The sequence below is a fragment of the Odontesthes bonariensis genome, chromosome 16, assembly GCF_027942865.1.
Source record: "Odontesthes bonariensis isolate fOdoBon6 chromosome 16, fOdoBon6.hap1, whole genome shotgun sequence".
NCBI classification, from domain to species: Eukaryota; Metazoa; Chordata; class Actinopteri; order Atheriniformes; family Atherinopsidae; genus Odontesthes; species Odontesthes bonariensis.
This window is the reverse complement of record NC_134521.1, coordinates 25,851,753-25,870,348: the sequence shown is the minus strand read 5'-3', so window position 1 is coordinate 25,870,348 and position 18,596 is coordinate 25,851,753. Positions and strand designations below refer to the sequence as shown.

Below are 18,596 nucleotides of genomic sequence, written 5' to 3'. Positions count from 1 at the left end.
TGGAATTAAAATTGCTTTGTTTCAGTAACAAGAGTGGATATCATATGTAACTTCTATCCTTGTCAGTTCGACTGGCATTTTCAACTCTACCCTGTGAGAAAATTCAACACAAGCATAATCATGTCACTGTTCATGACATGAACCTCACAGCAGACATACAGTAAAGCTATAGAGCAATGTTTGAACATGGTGCAGTTACATTTGTATTTACATATTATTTGATCTCATAGTGCTGGCTCTCACTTTTTGTAAATTATTCTGAGGATTAAGTTGATTTATCCATTGGAAAGTAAAATAACTTCACACAATATGCTGGAGCTCACGCATGTTATTTGATCAGGGATTCCGTATCTCAGTAACAATAAAAAAAAAAAAAATCATTGGCGTTTTGGTTATTGCTTTTGTCTCCTTCCATCTTTTGTTGATTAAGCTAGGCAAGCAGTGACAAACACTCCTGTCTCTGTGGCGTCATTTACTGGGAGGGAATTTGATAACGTGTTCCCATTGATTTGCTTTGGATTCGTGTTGTTTAACTTGGATGTGGCATGATCATTACCATTTTACACCCTTTCTGTCCCCAAGATGGTATTGCCAAATTTTTTATCCTGTCTCTTTTCTAAATGGATTACCCTCAAAAAAAGTTTCTTTTTTTTTCTGTTTGGCAGTCTAACAGGAAGCACACATACAGCCTTGACACCCAGCTAAACGTTGTGTACTCCTGACATATAGCTCAAATTCTTTCTTAAGATTCTGTGACAAATATCTTCTACAACCAGGAAGCCTTTACATGATATATGACCACGTAAAAATAAATAACTGGGTAGGAAATGAATGAACAATGCTATTGTGAGAGCACCATATTCAGGACTGAATGGTTGTTTTGCAGCAGAACTGCATCAGTATCAGCTTTTCTAGTTGTGTGTGTGTGTGTGTGTGTGTGTGTGTGTGTGAGCATGTTTGTATATTTGAAAAATTGTTGTTTAGGTCCTTATTTACTGCACTATGGGACCAAAGATAGAACAACGGTGCACTTTGCAATGCTATGTGGAGGAAATTCTAGTATCTCACAGGGTGACTGTGCTTACTTGAGTGCATTTATAGACATATACTTTGTGCATGCTTGTTTTTTCAGCCGCAGTGCCTCCAGATTTGCCCCATCAAAGAATCATGTAGAGACGCAGCAGCTCAGTAAACGGCCACTGATGTGTCCCTGGGCTTTCTCTTCTCAGCTGAATCACATAGGCAGCTGCACACAGACAACAGGGCTGTGTGGCACGGCTTTTGGAAGGTCACTCTAAGAATAGCTTCCAATACAGAAAAAAAGGCTCATATCCAGTGGAATGCACACACTGAAATGTGCATGCACGCAAATGGACATTAAAACATGCAATAATTCATGGACACAGGCACAGTCCGGAGCACTCATACTGTCAAACACACACAGACAGATAGGCTGGCAGATGCACAGAGGGTACATTTGTGCTCAGTTAAAAGGACAGATTATTAACTACATCGTGTCCAAACCATCCCATAGTTCACTGCTGAGGAAACTGATACTAGTTGCGAAGCAAACAGAGAAAGACAGCAAATGGCATTGATTCCCCATTTATGCTTAGAGGGAAAAGCCTCTTGTTCATTTAAGTGATGCTTTTTTTGTGCTAATTCATCCCCCTAATGTAGAAGACCACAGTTAATGTCTATGCACCATTCTGACTACATCCCTCAGTGGAACAGGCCAAACACTTTTATAGATAACAACAAATCACATGTTCCTCCTGGTTCTCCCATAGTACATCTTCCTTTAACTCCATTTAATCTATTTAGCTCCTGTATCTGTAATGTCTTAATGCACCCACACTGTTGTTGTTGGATGTTAATTGGTCTCCCAAAATGCACAATCTATTGTAAAGGCGCTATTAGTTTAGTCAACTTCTGAGAATGTAAAAAGTCACCACAAAGATTGTGTGTATAATACCTGATCACACGGCAAAACAGATACATTTTGAGTGGAACTACATCAAAGCTCTAAAAAGTCATATGTTTAGAATAGGTTGAATAGCTTGCAAGATGTGTTTTTTGTTTTTTGTTACAGAGATATAAAAAATATGAAAAAAATCCAAATCTTTCACTCACCCCTCCACAATACATGAATCTGACCTTCATAGATATGCATATCATGGATTCTATTTCATCCCTCCCTGCTTTCACTTGTGTTTCCTCTTTCTGCAGCTTTCCTTTCTCACTTGGTTTGTCTATATTATAATGTTTCTGATCATCCCTGGCAGACGGGTGAGAGAATATAGCTTAACCCAGTAACCGAGGGGTTTATTTTTCGAGTTTAACATCATCAGCTGCATATCTCGTGCCTCAGTTGTCCAACATTTAAATCCTCTTTATCTCTTCGCTTTTCTCTATACTGAATACTTTTGTCCTTGCTTGTAATTTTTTGGGAGTAATTCTAGGCTTGCAAGTGTGTGTTTGTGAATGTGCAGATGCTTGTTTCTGTGTTTGTGAATCGCAGGTATAGGCTTGCAGGCAGTCCAGCCAGCCCTGATGTGAAATGACATGTTTAGACACAAAGCCTTTGGACACTAAGGAAGGGAAGAGAAACTAAATAAAAACAGACATAGCCTTTATAAAAAGCTTTGACAAATAAATACTTTTTTTTTTATATATAATAATGCACCACATATGATTATCTTTTTTTCTGCCATTGTAAATATAAGACATTTAGCCGAGGAGAAATTATCTTGTCTAACAAAATGGCTTTGGTTATTTATTTATTTTTCAGTCAAGCATCAGTATCTGGATCAGACAATCACTGCCCCATCTTACCTATTTTAACTACATTTTACAGATTCAGCATATTACTCTAAATCAAATACGAAGGATGTTTTAAAAAGAGCAAATGAAACTGACAACAGTATAAACTGCCAGGACAAAAAACTGGCACCACTTTGTAAAGAGGATCTCTGCACTCAGAATATCAACCAATAGATGAGGAGCCATAAAAAATTTCTCTGAAAGACAGCCCACTTCATTTGCATACTAAAGCAGAAATGCTTACAGAAATTTACAACGAAGATGTAAAAGGGAAACATAATTCAATGGGCTAAATGGGAAATGCATAGGAGAGAAGATGTTAAGGGGAAATGTTAGAGAAATACATGTCAATAATTAAATAAAAGGAAAATAATTAAAGACATGGAAGGCCATAAAATACGTCAGAGTCATAATGAAGATGTCAACATCTCCATAAGTCTCCATAATCGCTGTAAGGCTGCATAATATTAGGAAAACATGCGAGAGCATTGTCAAATTTTGTGATGACAATATAAGTTGTGATGTATAAATAAATACTTTAAGAAATGATGTGAATCTCGAAGAACTTACTCTTGGTCTTACTCTTCTTCGATGATTCTTACCTTTACCTAACCCTAGTGTATGGTTCACTTAAGTTGACCAAACAGACCTTTACCCTTAACATTTCCCCCACTTCTTTCTATAAGGGAGATCACAGTAAGCTCCTCACACCACTCAATTCCAATTATTTCCAAGACTTTAACCTTTTCCTTAGGGCAGACTGGGACCGGGGGTCATTGGACAGGGATCTGCACCAGATCTCCACAGGCACACTGACATAAAGTCTGTTGAGCCCTCAGAGTAGAACAGAGGGATTAGAACACAAGGATTAGAATGGTGCTTTGACCACGGGGAGCTCCTCTCACAAAGGCAACAGACATAGGTAACGAACGACCTGCTGTGGTGGACGAAGAGGAACGGGTCATTTTCCAATGCATGCATCTTGAGAGACCCTGCACTGAACCCAGAGAGACAGATGGAGGGTGGGTGGATGGAGCTAGGAGACTAACAAGCAACAAAGAGCAGGACGGGACAGATTCTCAGCATGTTCCATCCAGCGTCCAGCCAGCAAGCTCTGTCGCTTGATGTCCAATGTCAAGATTTAATACTATTGATTTTATTTAGCATTTATTCAACATTCAGAACATATGCATTGAATCATGAAAGAAGAAATGATATGAACATTTCAGCAGAGGCGGATGCTTGGCATCCAGTTGAGTTGGTCTATCCACGCCACAAACATTGTAACACATTTCCAGTTACTGTGACAACCCCAACAGTGATAAAACATAAGTAACATGGTCCTATAATTCCAGGAGCATTCTTCAATGCATAGTGAGTACTTAAGATGACATCGTATTTATGATGCCCTGACTGACTGTTCTTTGAGACAGATGTTGTGTTCACAAATCTTGAAGCAGGTCACCTCCCAAACTGACTTCAAAATGAGACAAGAGGTCTCACAGCCACCAGTTGAGGTTCTCCGCTCTGACAAGAGAGCAGATGGCGGTTTGTGGAAATAACAAACCAGATCAAAGAGAGAGAGAGAATCTGAGGAACTCTGCAAATTCTTCAGTACTGCTCATCCTCTTACACAAATTCCCTTTTCATGCTGTCACTTGAAAATTGCTTTGACCAAACCGACAAAATAAAAATTGCAAGTAGTTTTTACTTTTATAATCCACCTGCAGCACTGCGATTCAAGCAATTGCTGTTGCAACACCCATGAGCCATATAAAGCAAAATAATCTGTCTCTTTGTGTGCATACGAGTGTGTACACGTCTCATGTTGCACTGACCCTCTGTTTAGCTGTTTCAAATAACAGAATGGCTGGATGAATGGGGTTCTTTCATTTGATGCTCCTTAGGATTGCATGCAAGTTCCTGCATAATATTTATGGATTAAAAAAAAAACCATTGTCATTGATGTAACTATGGAACTTAATAAGAGCTGTACTGTCATTAGAAAAAACAACAAAAATCTGTTGGTTATTGGTAGGGCTGAGCAATTTTATCGATACAGCGATATATATCGATATTTTGTTTACCGATTTTCCCGATTTTTCAGCCGTGAGTATCGATTAATTAATTAATTAATTTTTTTAAATCTTTTTTTTTTTTTTAAAGCAAACTTTATTGAAAAGTCAGACGTTACAATTAGTGAAAACACAGAAAATTAGGGTAATACAATACAATGCCACAGTGATAAATTAGTTCATAAAAATGTTATATAAAGCGCATAGCTCTCACGTTTGTGACATGTTCGTTTGTTTCTGTATGTCTGGCTGTGTTGTCCTTCCGGTTCAAAGTTTGGACCACCAGTCCAATCAGCGACAATTCATGTCAAATCACACTGTCCCTTTTTTCCCCCCAGAAAATGATGTAAGTGTATTGAATCGTATAGAATTGTATAGAATCGTATCTTTGGCTGAATATCGTGTATCATATCGTATCGTGAGATTAGTGTATCGCTACAGCCCTAGTTATTGGTGTTTCGTAACAGTTTTATTTGTCATTAAAAAAATAAATAAAACACTTTTACATCTCCAGAAAACACTCCCAAGCAATACAAATAAACTTCAATGTTGAATTTAACTTCATATCAGAAAAAAGAGAGTTCCAACATCTTCGGGCAGTTCAACTTATTTATTGTTGGCAGTAAATTTAAGGTCATGTCCAAAAAGGAGAGGTTTCCTGCAATGTAGTAGTGTAGTGTAATAGTGTGTTGTTGTTTTTTTGGTACAAAGGTAATTCAAAGTGAAGTAATGTGCTTTATAAAGAGAAGATAGAACACGTAGTATCGCCAAACAGTGGCACAAATGAGGACCCTAATGATTTGATAGCTGAAAATAGGCACTTGAACTGATTTAATATTTCATTACAAAAAGGACTGAGCTAAGGTTTAAAAGAAAACACTGTTACTCTGACATTGTTAGTGGGAAGCATTTTTACAAGTATATTTCCAAAGTTGCAATATATGGGAAGGCTGCCATTTTCTTTCCAGCAAACATCCATATTCTTGCTTCTTATCTGAGTAGAATCCAGTCACTACACCATTAAAAAAACACTGCAATGGTGTACATTTTCCTTCCTAGTGTGAGCAAATATGGAAAAGAAAAGTCTGAAGAATTCCTCCACCCGTTTTAGTGGAAAATGCAGGAAGAACAGTGGACTCCGGAAAGAGATGTAGGCGAGAAAAGACAAGGCAGTGGGAGCTAAAAGTGAATAAGAAACAAAATGGATCATGTCTCTGTTTCTCAATCTGCTGTAACCCATAGCAACAGGTACAAACCAGATTAGTCTATGGTTCAGCAGTAAAGGAAGATGCGTGGCAGTTTTGATGGAGTCAGATAGCAAGAGTCTTTAACTTAATATATTTAGTGTTTGGTATAGATTAGCATGCAGGCGTGGGCATAAGAATCACAGTGAGATCTATCTGCATGATGATGCATGATAGTAAATACATCAAGCTCAACATGAAAGCTGTGTCAGGTAGCAGGAATAGAGATCCCTTTGTTTTTCAACCCCATGGTGTAGACATTGCAACAGTTCAATTTCAAAGCGGTGTAGCTGGCAAAGAAATAAGAAATTCATTCAACTCTTACTGAATAAAGACAATGTGTTCTTTTTGATGGGAAAAAGAATAGGCTGTTGTCTTACCTGAGACGGTTCGAACTATCTCGGAGGTGTTCCTCAGGCCCACAAAGGAGAACTGGTAGAGCCTCCATGAGCGGATGTCCCCAACCTCTACTGAGCTCCTTTTCCACTTGTACACAATCTCCTCCCTGGGGTAGCCATCTGAATGAAGAGAGAACAGTAAGATTCTCATGGAGGAGCAGCAAGTCTCTGCAAAAATGCAAGAACATTTTTGTATTTCTGTTCTAAATTTCTCTCACTTTTTTGTAAGGTCTCGTACGAACACGCCATGTCAGATTCAACAAACGCTCAAGTGTGTAAACGACCTGCGTAAATTATGAATGCCACCCGTGCGTATTTAAGTGCATGTGCATGAGGATAGTAGATTTGCATACTCCACGCCCAAAATTATACCATATAAGGCTACGCCTCCTATCTCCTGTGCCAGGAAGTGTTGAGTGTTGAGTGTTGAGTCGTGAGAATGGCATCAAGGCGCAAAAAGAACAACTTTTTGGCTCTGCTTTCAGAGATCCAAAAAGGAAAATCTATCATTTTTAGCAGTGTCAGCAGTGGAATAATGGGACCTGCTAAATCGAAGAAATGGGAAGCAATTAGGAGTGTTGTTTATTCCGTGTCACCTGTAGTTCGCATGTCACTGAAATAAAGAAGAAATGGTTTGATATGAAAATGGCTTAACAAAAAAAAAAAAAAATGTCTCGTCATGGCCAGGCGCTCAATGACTGCAACAAAAGCTGTGCAATCAGTTGTTGCCTTATTATGATGGCACTTTGATGGAGCGGTCCATGAGGGGGGTCTTCTGGCATGTTGTCTGCCTGGGCTGATGTGAGGCCTCGGTATGCTACTCCGTAGCTATCGGCCAATCAGACTCCGTAGTCACGCATAGGCTATTAATCCTTTCAAAGTTCTCCGTCGGGATGTCGGATACGCAAGGCAATTCACCTCCCGATCAGTAGGCGTCGCTACGTTAGACGACCCAATCTGGCGACGTCTGTCGTGAAAGTCGTTGATTGATTATTTACCTTCCGGCTCCGTTCCACTCCTCACAGTGAACGATGGCGACCGAGAGAGAAAGACTGTTGTTGGAGTTGGAGCTTGTTGAAATTGAAATGCAAATAATTATGACCAAATGTTGACCGGCACACAGTAAACTCTTTCAAAAATGGCGGTGTTGTTGTTGTAAGAGGAAGGAGCTAAACCGGAAAAGTGATTACGGAAATTATGTTGTTAGCCGACCAATCACAACCCTTGCGGTCTCCGCGAGTCTCCGTCTCCTCGACTGATAGATAGGAATTTTGGCCGACGCAAGCAAGCGACGGAGAGCGTCTCCGGGACGGTTTCCGTCCACGGAGAGCTCCGTGGCTCTCTGTAGCCTGTAAATCAGGCTTAAGGTAGTGGGAGACCCTCGTTCATGTAAATATTGCACAAATCTGGCATGCCTTCTCTGGGCTATAGAGCAGTTTGCCCCCCGCTGTATCGAGACACACCCACCTGGCCTTCAGCTCAGTGCGCTCCATAACGGGACGAGTGCTTTGATGCATATATGTGTCTCAAGCTCCGATTATGATTGGCAGTCCAGCCACGGCATGATAGTCCCTCTTAATTTGTACTTGTTGGACAGTGTTGTATGGGAATTTGATGTACCATGGGTGATAAACTGATGAGAGTTTTGATGACCACATTCATTGAGTTGCCTGTGGTATGAAATGCGCTATATAAATAAAGATTGATTGATTGATTGACCAAGGGGAGCGCACGACTCACACAGAACTGGGACACCCCCGATCTGTCTCCAATCTCCCTCTGAAAGGTTCCAGTGACCAAAAATCCAAGGGTGGTGAGGACCTGGGCGTGTGGTGGAATTGGGTTTGATCGCGTGTTTCTCTCTGGAGTTGTGGCTCTAGCAAGCGGCATATTTGTAGCAGCATAGTCCTTGGAAATCTTAATCGTCTGTCTCCGCAAGGATATGTACACGGTCTCTTCCAAGAGCCTGACGCACTAAGGCATCCAAAAGTAGCAAGTCAGCCGCTGGTGACACTTCTCATTGACCTTGTTATATACTGAGTCAAATTAACCTTCAATTAGTGCATAATTTAAGTCAAACAGAATAATGTCAGCATCATTATGGGGTATAATGTATTCATTTATGATTGCTTCAAAGTAATTAAATATACAATCCATTAATCAAGCAAACTTGATTCGAATAACAGCTGACTATTTTAGGAAACTTCTACGACAGCTCTGGATCACTCGTAAATTCTGTTCGTACCTGAAAGAAAACGTAAAATACAAAAAAAATTGGTGAATGCGCAAATTTTCTTAAATCATTCGTATGCACGACTTTAGAACAAATCTGTTCGTACGGATGGTTGTTGCATGAGGCCCAATGTTTTTAAAGACTGTGACATATATCCCATTGGGGGCCTCACTGTTCAAAATAAGGTTTAGTGTGTTTGATTTTAGAGCAAATCATAACTACAGAGTCAGCTTACATGCAAATAAACCATTTCATTAAGGAATCATTTTATGACAAACTCCTGCATTTGATGAGTAAATCTCAACTCCAGCTTCTTTCTCACTAAAATACTAAGCCGGCTTTAAAATAATAATAAATATCATTGATCCAAGACCACAAAAAAATGGGTTTTCAGTCATTTCATCATTCCCCATTCATGCTCTCTGGTTGTAAGAATCACACTAATAATCTTTCTTGCCTAAAACCAATTTGTTTAGATGAGCCATTGCATCATTGTAATCAAATCATGTATCACATTTCTGTGTGGTATCCAGAAAAGCAAAAGATATAATAATCCTCTTTTCAGGTGGCTAAATATTCCCCTGCACAGGTTTAGTAGTCTGGCTCTAAGGTTCTCAAATATCAGTATACCACAGTCTTCTGTCTGGAGATGAGCTGTGGCTAGAATAATGCACCTGAACTTCTTCAGTGCAAACTTTAAATGATTTTATCACTTAAGTGCTTTCAGACATCCAGTAATGCTGGGTCCATAGTAGCAGGGGATGAGAGGGGCTGCCCGCTTCCCCACATTATAGCCATCCGAGCAGGCAGTTTGCTACCTTCGTCTGTAATGCATCCAGGAGGAATTATAAACTCTTTGTCCTTCTGGGCAGCTCGGACAAGAGCGCTCCCTAAAGCTCAATGCCATGAATTCCCTTTCTGTCAAAGCTGTTGTAATGATAAATACTGAAAATGCAATTTTGTGCTGCTGAAACAAACCGTGTCATGTGTGACTGTAAATTGTGGGGTCTGATCTGGTTCAAAGAAAACCGCTGCAGAAGAGGCTGCACTCACCGCGCTATTTTGTTTTGGTGGCACGTGCTGAGATAATTTGCCACGTGATAAGTAGCTGCACGCTGCTCTGCCTGCAACTTCTGAGACTGAGCTCACGCGCTGTACATCAAGCAATTTCTGAAAACATCCACAGCTCTCATCAAATTTAAATGAATGCTTCTGTTCCATTTTTAGGCTTGCTAACACCCACGGTGTCTCTTTCTTGTGCTCTGGAGCTATTTGGGAAGCATTCTCCCTGGAGAACATCTCATGATGCATCTCTCTGTACATCCATAGCAGCCTCATTAGCATATCTTAACCCCCGTACCCTCCTTACATGGAAGTACTGAGTAATCTGGACTGTCACCTTTTGAAATGTATTTTCGAACTGTATTGATAATTGCAGAAAAGCAATTAGCAGTGCCTCTGGCTGATTTGGCAATGAGAAACATGTTAAATTTCTTTCGTGGGCATCAGTCGTACTAATAATGAATTACCAATCTGATAAATTGCCATATATATCACATTCATATAGATATTTGCAGATTTGATCTGGTATTACAGAGCACCTTAAAAACCAAAACAGTATTTAGCAGAGAAGAAGGGCAGTTGTCTGGTAAAGAATGTTATCCATTGACTCGCTGGCGTTGCTTTCTATCAGTATTAGGCATTTTTTTAACTGATAAATCAGTAAAAAGACATATGCAGTACATACATGCACATGACTTATCTGCTTTCCAGGTCTTTGGAAAAATCTCTGTTGCAACTTGAATTACTATATTGCTCTGTTGCATAGTTATTCCATAAATAGGATCTTTGCTCATATGCTGCATGTTTGTGAGTACAATGTGTGCGTTTGAAATGAGTGAGAAATGGACAGGGAGGGGTAAAGCAGCAGGGTGGCAGCGTATGGCCAAACTTACAGCTTGAGAACTCCAGGGGACAGGAGTGCTCATCCATTGGGAAGTTGTTCAGTTTAAGTTGGCACTCGGCATCAATGGTCAACCTGCAGAGACACGAATCATTGCTTGAATTGACCGACTGCATACATGCATACGTAATCTATCCTCATCACTCATGTCAAAAAAAAGAAAGAAAAACTAAACTGATGTTCTTCACTGTTATTCACAGAAGCTCACTTGTCTCTCTTTTCTTTTTTACACTTGAGAAAGTTAAAGTCATTAAACTTATTCTTAATGAGAGAATGACCTTAAATGACTTCACCCAGCCATGCTCTGACTATTGTCATGTATCATTGTGCTCACATTCACAGCGGCCATCCTAATTAACCAGCGCTTACGTTCCTCAACAAATTAATGAAGTGGAGGGGTAGAGTTCTGCTCAGGAGAGCATCCATCACGGTTTGATGGAGTTCAGAAGACTTCACTCTCTCCCTCTCTATCTCTATCTCTCTGTTATCATTGGTGATGTATTGTGGTGTCACTGGAAATGTCCACTGCATTTATGATGCTGGACAAGCATAATAATAAGCCCACTCAATTTTTCCTCTTACCGTTTGGCATGTCACACGTTTCTTTCTTCAAGAAATATTATATTGTAAGTTATGTCCTCAGTGTTGTCATTGGGCATCCAGTCATTTCACAGATGATATATCATTAATTCTCCTTAATAATATTATCTTTCATAATTCAGGCACTAAAAATGTCAAACTATAAACCCTAAACCAGAGGACCCCATCAGTTTAGTGTAGTTCATGTTCTTTTGCCATATAACAATTTATAGACTTATTCTGTGAAGACTGATTTTATACACATGAATTATTATAACACTTATAATGCTTAGTGTTACATTTTCCCAGGGCTTGTTCAAAATAATCAGTACAATGAAGAGTTATGTAGAGCTGGTTTGGCTCCTCAGAATGCTTTTTATAGCACACATGTTGTTTGTTGCATGGAGTCAGAGCAGAGCAGGCAGCACCCTAATAGCTACAAAGTAAAATCAAACTAATAGCAATAAAAACATAGCCACAAGTAGGAATGGGAATTGATAACATTTTTACGATTCCAATTCCATTTTCGCTTCTGGTTAACGATTCGGTTCTTTATCGGTTCCCTTATCGATTCTCATTTCGAGAAAAAGGACAACAAACCAGTCGATTAGCATCAACTTTGTTTAGTTTAGAAGTAACACGAGTCATGATCTTACAAACCCAACAACGGTGAGGTCCACATTCGTCTATCCTGGCCTGGGTAATTTAACTCTTCCCTGCTCTGGTGAAAGGAGAAGCTGGAGGTGGAGGTGAACTGGGGGTAGTACCACCAGCCTCTGGCTCTGAGCCAGTCAGGCTCTGTCTCTCATGATTTCATCTAAATGTAATGCCTGAGAAGGCATTCATTTAACCTTAACCGTTACTAACAGCAGGTTTTACAATGAGGCAAATGACGCTAACATGATAGGCAGTGTTTGTTAGTTAGTTAGTTACCTGCAGTGTTAGCCGAGGACATGCTTACGTTGCTTTCCTCACACAACCATCTGAGGAGCCTGGGAGTCATATGTGTTTCGTCCGATTAGAAAATAATCAGAGCCAATCATTAATCGCTGGGTGGGACTTTGGATGAATGGGCGGCGTTATGGCCGCGTTATGGCCGCGTTATGGCCGCCCAGTCACGGGTTGAGTCATTGGGAGTAGCTGAAGTGGCGTGTCAGTCAAGATGACGGACAGATTCTTCATCCAATCACATGCACGAGTTTTAGAAAAAATAGCCCCATTTGAAATCATGTCGGTTGTGGGCTCGTCCCAGATGGTATGCGAATACCAGAGGGCGGGAGTCAGGTAAGTATTTCCTCCCTTTGGTGAAATATTCACTTTGCAAGTTGCCCTGTTGTCGTCTTTTTTAGGGATGTGTAACCAAACTTTCGAGCATTTGTACCGCTTGGGCGCCATGTTTACTGCTGGCTGCGCTGGCCTCGCCACACAACGTTGCGTGGTGACGTCATTCGCGCCCACTGGAATCGAAAAGGGAATCGTTTGCAAAATCGCCAAACGATTCCAAGGAATTGAAACACTGGGAACCGGTTCTCAACAAGAACCGGTATTCGATTCCCATCCCTAGCCACAAGTGACGATGCTCAGGGTCAGCGCATCCTTAAATCCATAAACTGTTTTGCTGTTGGCAAGCAGAGATTAGCCAGCGAGGAGTTTAAACATTTGCAGTTGTACAGAGTGTGACTTTCTGACACAATTTGTTCAGTAGCATCGTCATTTTGTTGTAGTCAGTTTATATATTATTCAATATTTTAGTGTGTTTTGATGAGACAGTTACACAATGACAGCGTCACCATGAACTCACCATCATATCTGAACACCTTTTGAAACATGTGATATCTATAATTCAAAGTATACCCATTTGTAAGAGCAGATCTATGTTAATTGTTGCTTGTCATTGTCGGATTGTGATTGGCGGGTCGGCCTATATATTGCATGTATCTTTGGGGGCTCGTCAGGTGTTTCTGGAATAACAAACACTTTTTGACCGCTGTGCAGCATCACTTTGAGCTCCGTGCGGATGTATTCATGAGATAAGTAATTCAGAGCATGAGATGCAAAATAAATGGAGTTGTTTGCATCAAAACTCAAACACACCTGGATTCTCATTCATCCGTCATAGTATGATCCAAGCACGTCAACTAGGTTTTATATCCAAATACCTCAGTGGCTTAAAGCATTGGCTTAGCTTCTACACCTGTATTGATTTTGGTATCGTCTGAATGGCAAGGTTTCCATTCACTAGCAAAGCTGACCTGAAGAGAATTTTTTTAAATCCACAAAATATGAATATAAATTAGACACGTCTCAGTTGACTGGCTTGAGGGGAATGAAGTGGGCCGCAAAAGGTGGCAATACTGGTTATGTTACTCTTGATTTTAATGGAGAAACTGGTTTAGACATAAACAACAACAGGAGGAAAAACTGCAGTAAGCAAAATGGAGAAACCTCTTCAAGAATTTCTTTCATTTCCAAGAATATCTGCAGTATCATATCACATCTGGGCAAATTGTTTCAGTCATGTGACTTAAAGGGTTAAACGGCAAATCAGACCAGAAATAGCTGGTGAGTCACTTTCAATCTTTCCCAAGTCAGATGCGATTTGTGAAGATGCCCCCCCCCGTGGAAATCAAGTCTTGTTCAACACAGCCAATAAACACATTGATCAAGTGCAAAAAAACAATAGTTTTGATCAATAAATTACTTTTTTTTTTTTTTTCCAGTGGTCACCACTTGCATTAACCTTATTGTTATGATACGTGTGAGCAAGAGGTCCAAAAGCAGACTGAAACTAAAGAGACAGGTAAAGACGAAAATAAATGTCTTTTATTTCACTAAATAAATGGAGCCGCATTAGCAGGGAGTCAAGAAACATAGATCCAAAGTCTGAATCAAAATGTGGCAGGAACCAAGCTAAACTTGTCTAAAGCAATGCAGGACTCGTAATTCGAAACAAGGGTCAGGTATGTGGGGAGAGCAGAAACCAAGAAGCAAAAGAAGAACATGAAGACAAAAGCAAAGAGCTCTAAAACCAGAGGAATCCCAACACAGGAACCACAGACCACGACATGTTTCTGAAGTCACGTCTTCTAAATGCAAATCAAAAACAGCAAACCTGGCTGAAGAAAACTTAGACAGAGACGCTGATAAAGCTCACACCCAACAAAAGCAACAGGTCCTCTGCAGCTTCCCCACCCAGACACCTAATGGTGCGAGAACTAAAACCACATCTATTTAGCAATTATTCCAAGAAAGAAAAACAATTTATCATTTTTATATCTGACCTCAGGCAGCCCTGACATCTTACCTGAGGGTGTAGAGTATTCTCCCATCGTTCCAGATTCTAAGCATACGATTGGGTGTGGTGATCCAGTGAGCGTCAGCCTTCTTTGAATTGCGAAAGAAAGTGTCTGGGATCCAGATCTTTCCCACCATGTTGCTGTTGAGGCGAAGAACCTTCATCGTGCTGTTGAATCTTAACCTTCTGTCGTACCAGGTCTGAGCGAAAAAGATGTCGATGGTGTATTCCTGACAACATAAAACACAATGTTTTTTCACTTTAATTGTCATGTTTAAAGCGGTTTATAGCTGAACTGCCTACATCTTGCTCTGTCAGGAATGTGCTTTTCCAGCTTTAGGATGCACTAAGAACAAATCAAAAAGTGCTCAAAAGGCGCTTGTCTGCTCTCTGTGTGAAAGGAACTTCTTTGTGCTCGTGAAGACGACGCTGGAACACATTTTCAAGAGCCTTTTGCTTTGATCAGATGGTGTCTGTTCGAGCCAAGATGCCCTTTAGTCCTCAAAAGAGCACGACTGAAAAGGACCATCTTGACGCCTTCAACCTGAAAATTAAATGTTCAATGGGGCAATTAATATCTCTCATTGTTTGACTGAAGCATTACCAAACCTCATAACCTGCTGCTTTGGCAGCACTTTGTCCCGAGCTTAGTCTCCTATTCAGTCATTGTGAAAGCTGTGTTGGAACATACACGGTGGGCCCGTGGGAGACACAGGCACAGGAGGAGTTGGAGAGCTGAGAAAAAAATGTGAGATATGGTCTAAAATGAGAGGGAATGGAGAGGCAGTGAAACAGTGGGAGCTTTGCTATATATTTTGTTATTTGGACTGGTTGAGCTCTGAGGTTGAAAGGGAAATACAGCATAAGGAAAAGAAAGGAAAACCTGGGGATTTGTGTGCAAGAGGGCATAGAGGTATTAACTTCCTGACAAAGCTTAGCCCAACAATGAAGTCTAAATCCATGCCAAAGAGTTCCAAACGAGATTTGAAAAATATTTTCACAAGGCAAAATTCCCATATTTTTCTTTCACATAGGACAGACTGGCAGTTCAAATCCAGTGAGGATCTCCATGTGGCCCCCTGTGAGCAGGTTAAGCCTCTACGTTTTTCTTTAACCTGCTGTACATATATGCTCTGGGGTGATTCAAGGACAACGCTTCTTCCAATTCAAACTGTTGCTCATATCTGAGAGCAGCTAGAAAGGCTCGGCTCTGACGGCAACAAAGCAGAAATTTATCATTCTTTTTCTTCATCAAACATCGACTTCTCTCCGTTAGTCTGCAACGCTCACGAGTTGTAACATTGTAATCTCGCAAAGATTCCCAATTCATAATTAAGACATAACAATTGCGTTAATTCTTACTGGAGATGCACACCCCCACACCATCCGTCTACTCTCTCCTCGGGAAAACTAGCAGCCTCACCACATTTGTCATGTCATAGTGTGAATGCACTCTCCCAACCACACGCATTACATATGGATGTGAAGCCATCAGTCAACCTTTCATGTCAGCAAAATGCCCCCGTCACACACACACTCGCAGCCATAAATGCACACTGGCTCCCTAATGTGAGCACAAACACACATTCTCTAACTGATCCCATCAATGCTTCTCACTGCAGTGACTGAGAGAGTGGGTGTTTTAGCTAAGACTAAGTGAAATGGAACATCATCGCCATGTAGAGATGGACGCTCTGCAGGAAAACAACAGACGCTGGTTCTCAGCAAGAGAATGCAAAATAAATAAATAAATAAAGCTGAATTTCAAATTACGTTCTTTTTCTAACTCTGTCCTTCTAATTTTTTTGTCACCTCTACATTATGCTGTTGCATACAGAATTTTTATCACCCAACATTACCAATGGTAATCAGATGGCAACATGGAAAGAGGTTGTTTTGCACGCATCAGCAAAAATGGAGCTTTTTCACTGCTTAAATTTTGACTTGCTAATTGGAGTAGCTACATTGAAATAATTTTTGGAATATGATTTGAATCAGCACTTCTCCCACACAGATTGGCTGAATGGAATCTGCACTTGTGTAAGATGTAAGACGCTGGATAAACTTGGCATGGCAAGTAAAAAAAATAGCACCATTTGAGTCTCATTATTCTACATTTTCATGCTCAGAGAGAGCTCAATTTCAAAAGAATCACATAAGCCGCTTTCGGACAGACCGTTCTAAGAGAGTAGTTATCAGAACTACCCTCCTCGAATTTCGTTCTGATAACTATCCTTCCCCAGCGGAACTGTTTCAGTCTGCATTCGCACATGAGTCGGGACCTGATAGGGACTGATACGCCGCGCGCAGCCGTCTGCTTCAGTGACGTGTTAGCCGTTAGCCGTTCAGCGCTACATTCAAACACAAAACAAAACGGTAAAAGTAATGAGAGTAAAAAAAACACCACCAAGAAGCTAATATGGAGAGCGGGGAGGCCACTGTGTTTATGGTCTGCATGATGGTGATATTAATCATGGACGATCACATCAGGCGTCTAATATCGAGGCTGGAAAAGCTCACAGAGAGAGTCAGGAGATACTTTTTTATTTCATGATGGAAGAAAGGAGAGCAGAGCGCTGCAGACAAATAAGACCAGTGTAAGTTTAACTTATTATACACCCGCCGGTTGTGTCTGTGTCATCTGAGGAGACATTTCAGCCGTGACAGCATGACATGGGGCGTAGCTACCGACCACCACACACCTCCGTTAGAATAGTTCTATAGAACTATGAAAAGACCCGACCTCGGAGAAGGAGCTAAATAGTTATAGGAACTAAGGGAGAAAGCCCCGAGTTCTGTATGTCCGAACAAGGGAGAAAACGGCCCCGCGGATTAAAAGGTTATTAGAACTGCCAAAGGTTCCTACAGTCCGAAAGCGGCTATAAACTACCAAATGTAATCTCTATAACAAGTATTGAGAAAAACTGCTCGCTTCTTATTGAAATAGTATTAACAGAAAATATATAAAGACAAAAATAACAACAGGCACAAAAACCCTGAAAATCTGGTCTGGTGCTCCTTCTCTGAACATTGTGGAAGGACGCCAATCACAAATCCCCCCTCTTAGTAACAAATGCAGGCTCAGGCAGCTTTCTGGTGACACAGTCACAAAATAAACCAGTATCACTTACCATATTGATGGCATTTACTGGGCCGATGCTGTTGACAAACATGTCTGTGTGGATCACTGTTGGCTTGACTGCAAAGAAGCACAGAAAAAGAGACTTGTGAATGACAGTAGTCTTTATACTTATCATCAGTGAGGAACAGGGTAAGTGAAATTGTGAACAGAAAGCTGCTGGGAAACTTTCTCAAGCATCCCCTTTTTTGTTTCAGTCACTAAATGTGGCAGCCAATCAAAAGAAAGCAAAGGAACACCCAACAGTTGATATAATTGGCCGTGCCCCAGTGGTTGGAGTCGGTTGTCCAATAACCGGAAGGTTGGTGGTTCGATTCCCACTCTCACCATTCAAAAAAGATTGGTTGAACTGATAGCTGGAAGGATGTCAGTCCACCTCGTGGCTGAGGTGCCCTTGAGCAAGGCACCGTAACCCCAGGTGCTGAATGGCTGCCCACCGCTCCAGGTTGGCATCTGTCTCTGAGTGTATGACCCTGTGCATGTGTGTCAACATGTGCCAACCTGGATGGGTTAAAAGCAGAGGACAAATTTCATGTGTATGCATGACCAATAAATCGGATCTTAATAAAATCAAATATTCTATTATGGAAAAACTATATTATAAAATGAATACATATGAAAATGGAATGGGATCAACGTGTGATACAAAATTAAGGAGATGTTCCTATAAAGGTGATAAGAAACGTTCCAATTTTCTTATAATATTTTAGAGTTTTTCTTATGAAGGCAGAGCCAATCACAGTTAAAGAAAAAGAACAGGTAAATTAGGTTTGAAAATTTCACGACGAACAGATTACATGCAGTTTCTTTCAATTTAAACTTGTACAGTAACTTTCTTTAATCGAAT

The 18,596-nt window shown here is 40.6% G+C and overlaps 1 protein-coding gene across 4 annotated transcripts in view; it reads right to left on the bottom strand.

The window, feature by feature from the left end:
• Window positions 1-18,596, bottom strand: part of gabrg2 (gamma-aminobutyric acid type A receptor subunit gamma2) — a 63,085-nt gene that overhangs the window by 28,217 nt on the left and 16,272 nt on the right. For all 4 annotated transcript variants that reach the window (XM_075486702.1, XM_075486703.1, XM_075486704.1 and 1 more), the window contains exons 3-6: window positions 17,742-17,809; window positions 14,620-14,840; window positions 10,729-10,811; window positions 6,523-6,660 (exon numbers count right to left, since the gene is read on the bottom strand). In XM_075486702.1, the coding sequence (XP_075342817.1) occupies window positions 6,523-6,660; window positions 10,729-10,811; window positions 14,620-14,840; window positions 17,742-17,809 (510 nt within the window). The remainder of the gene's footprint in view (window positions 1-6,522; window positions 6,661-10,728; window positions 10,812-14,619; window positions 14,841-17,741; window positions 17,810-18,596) is intronic.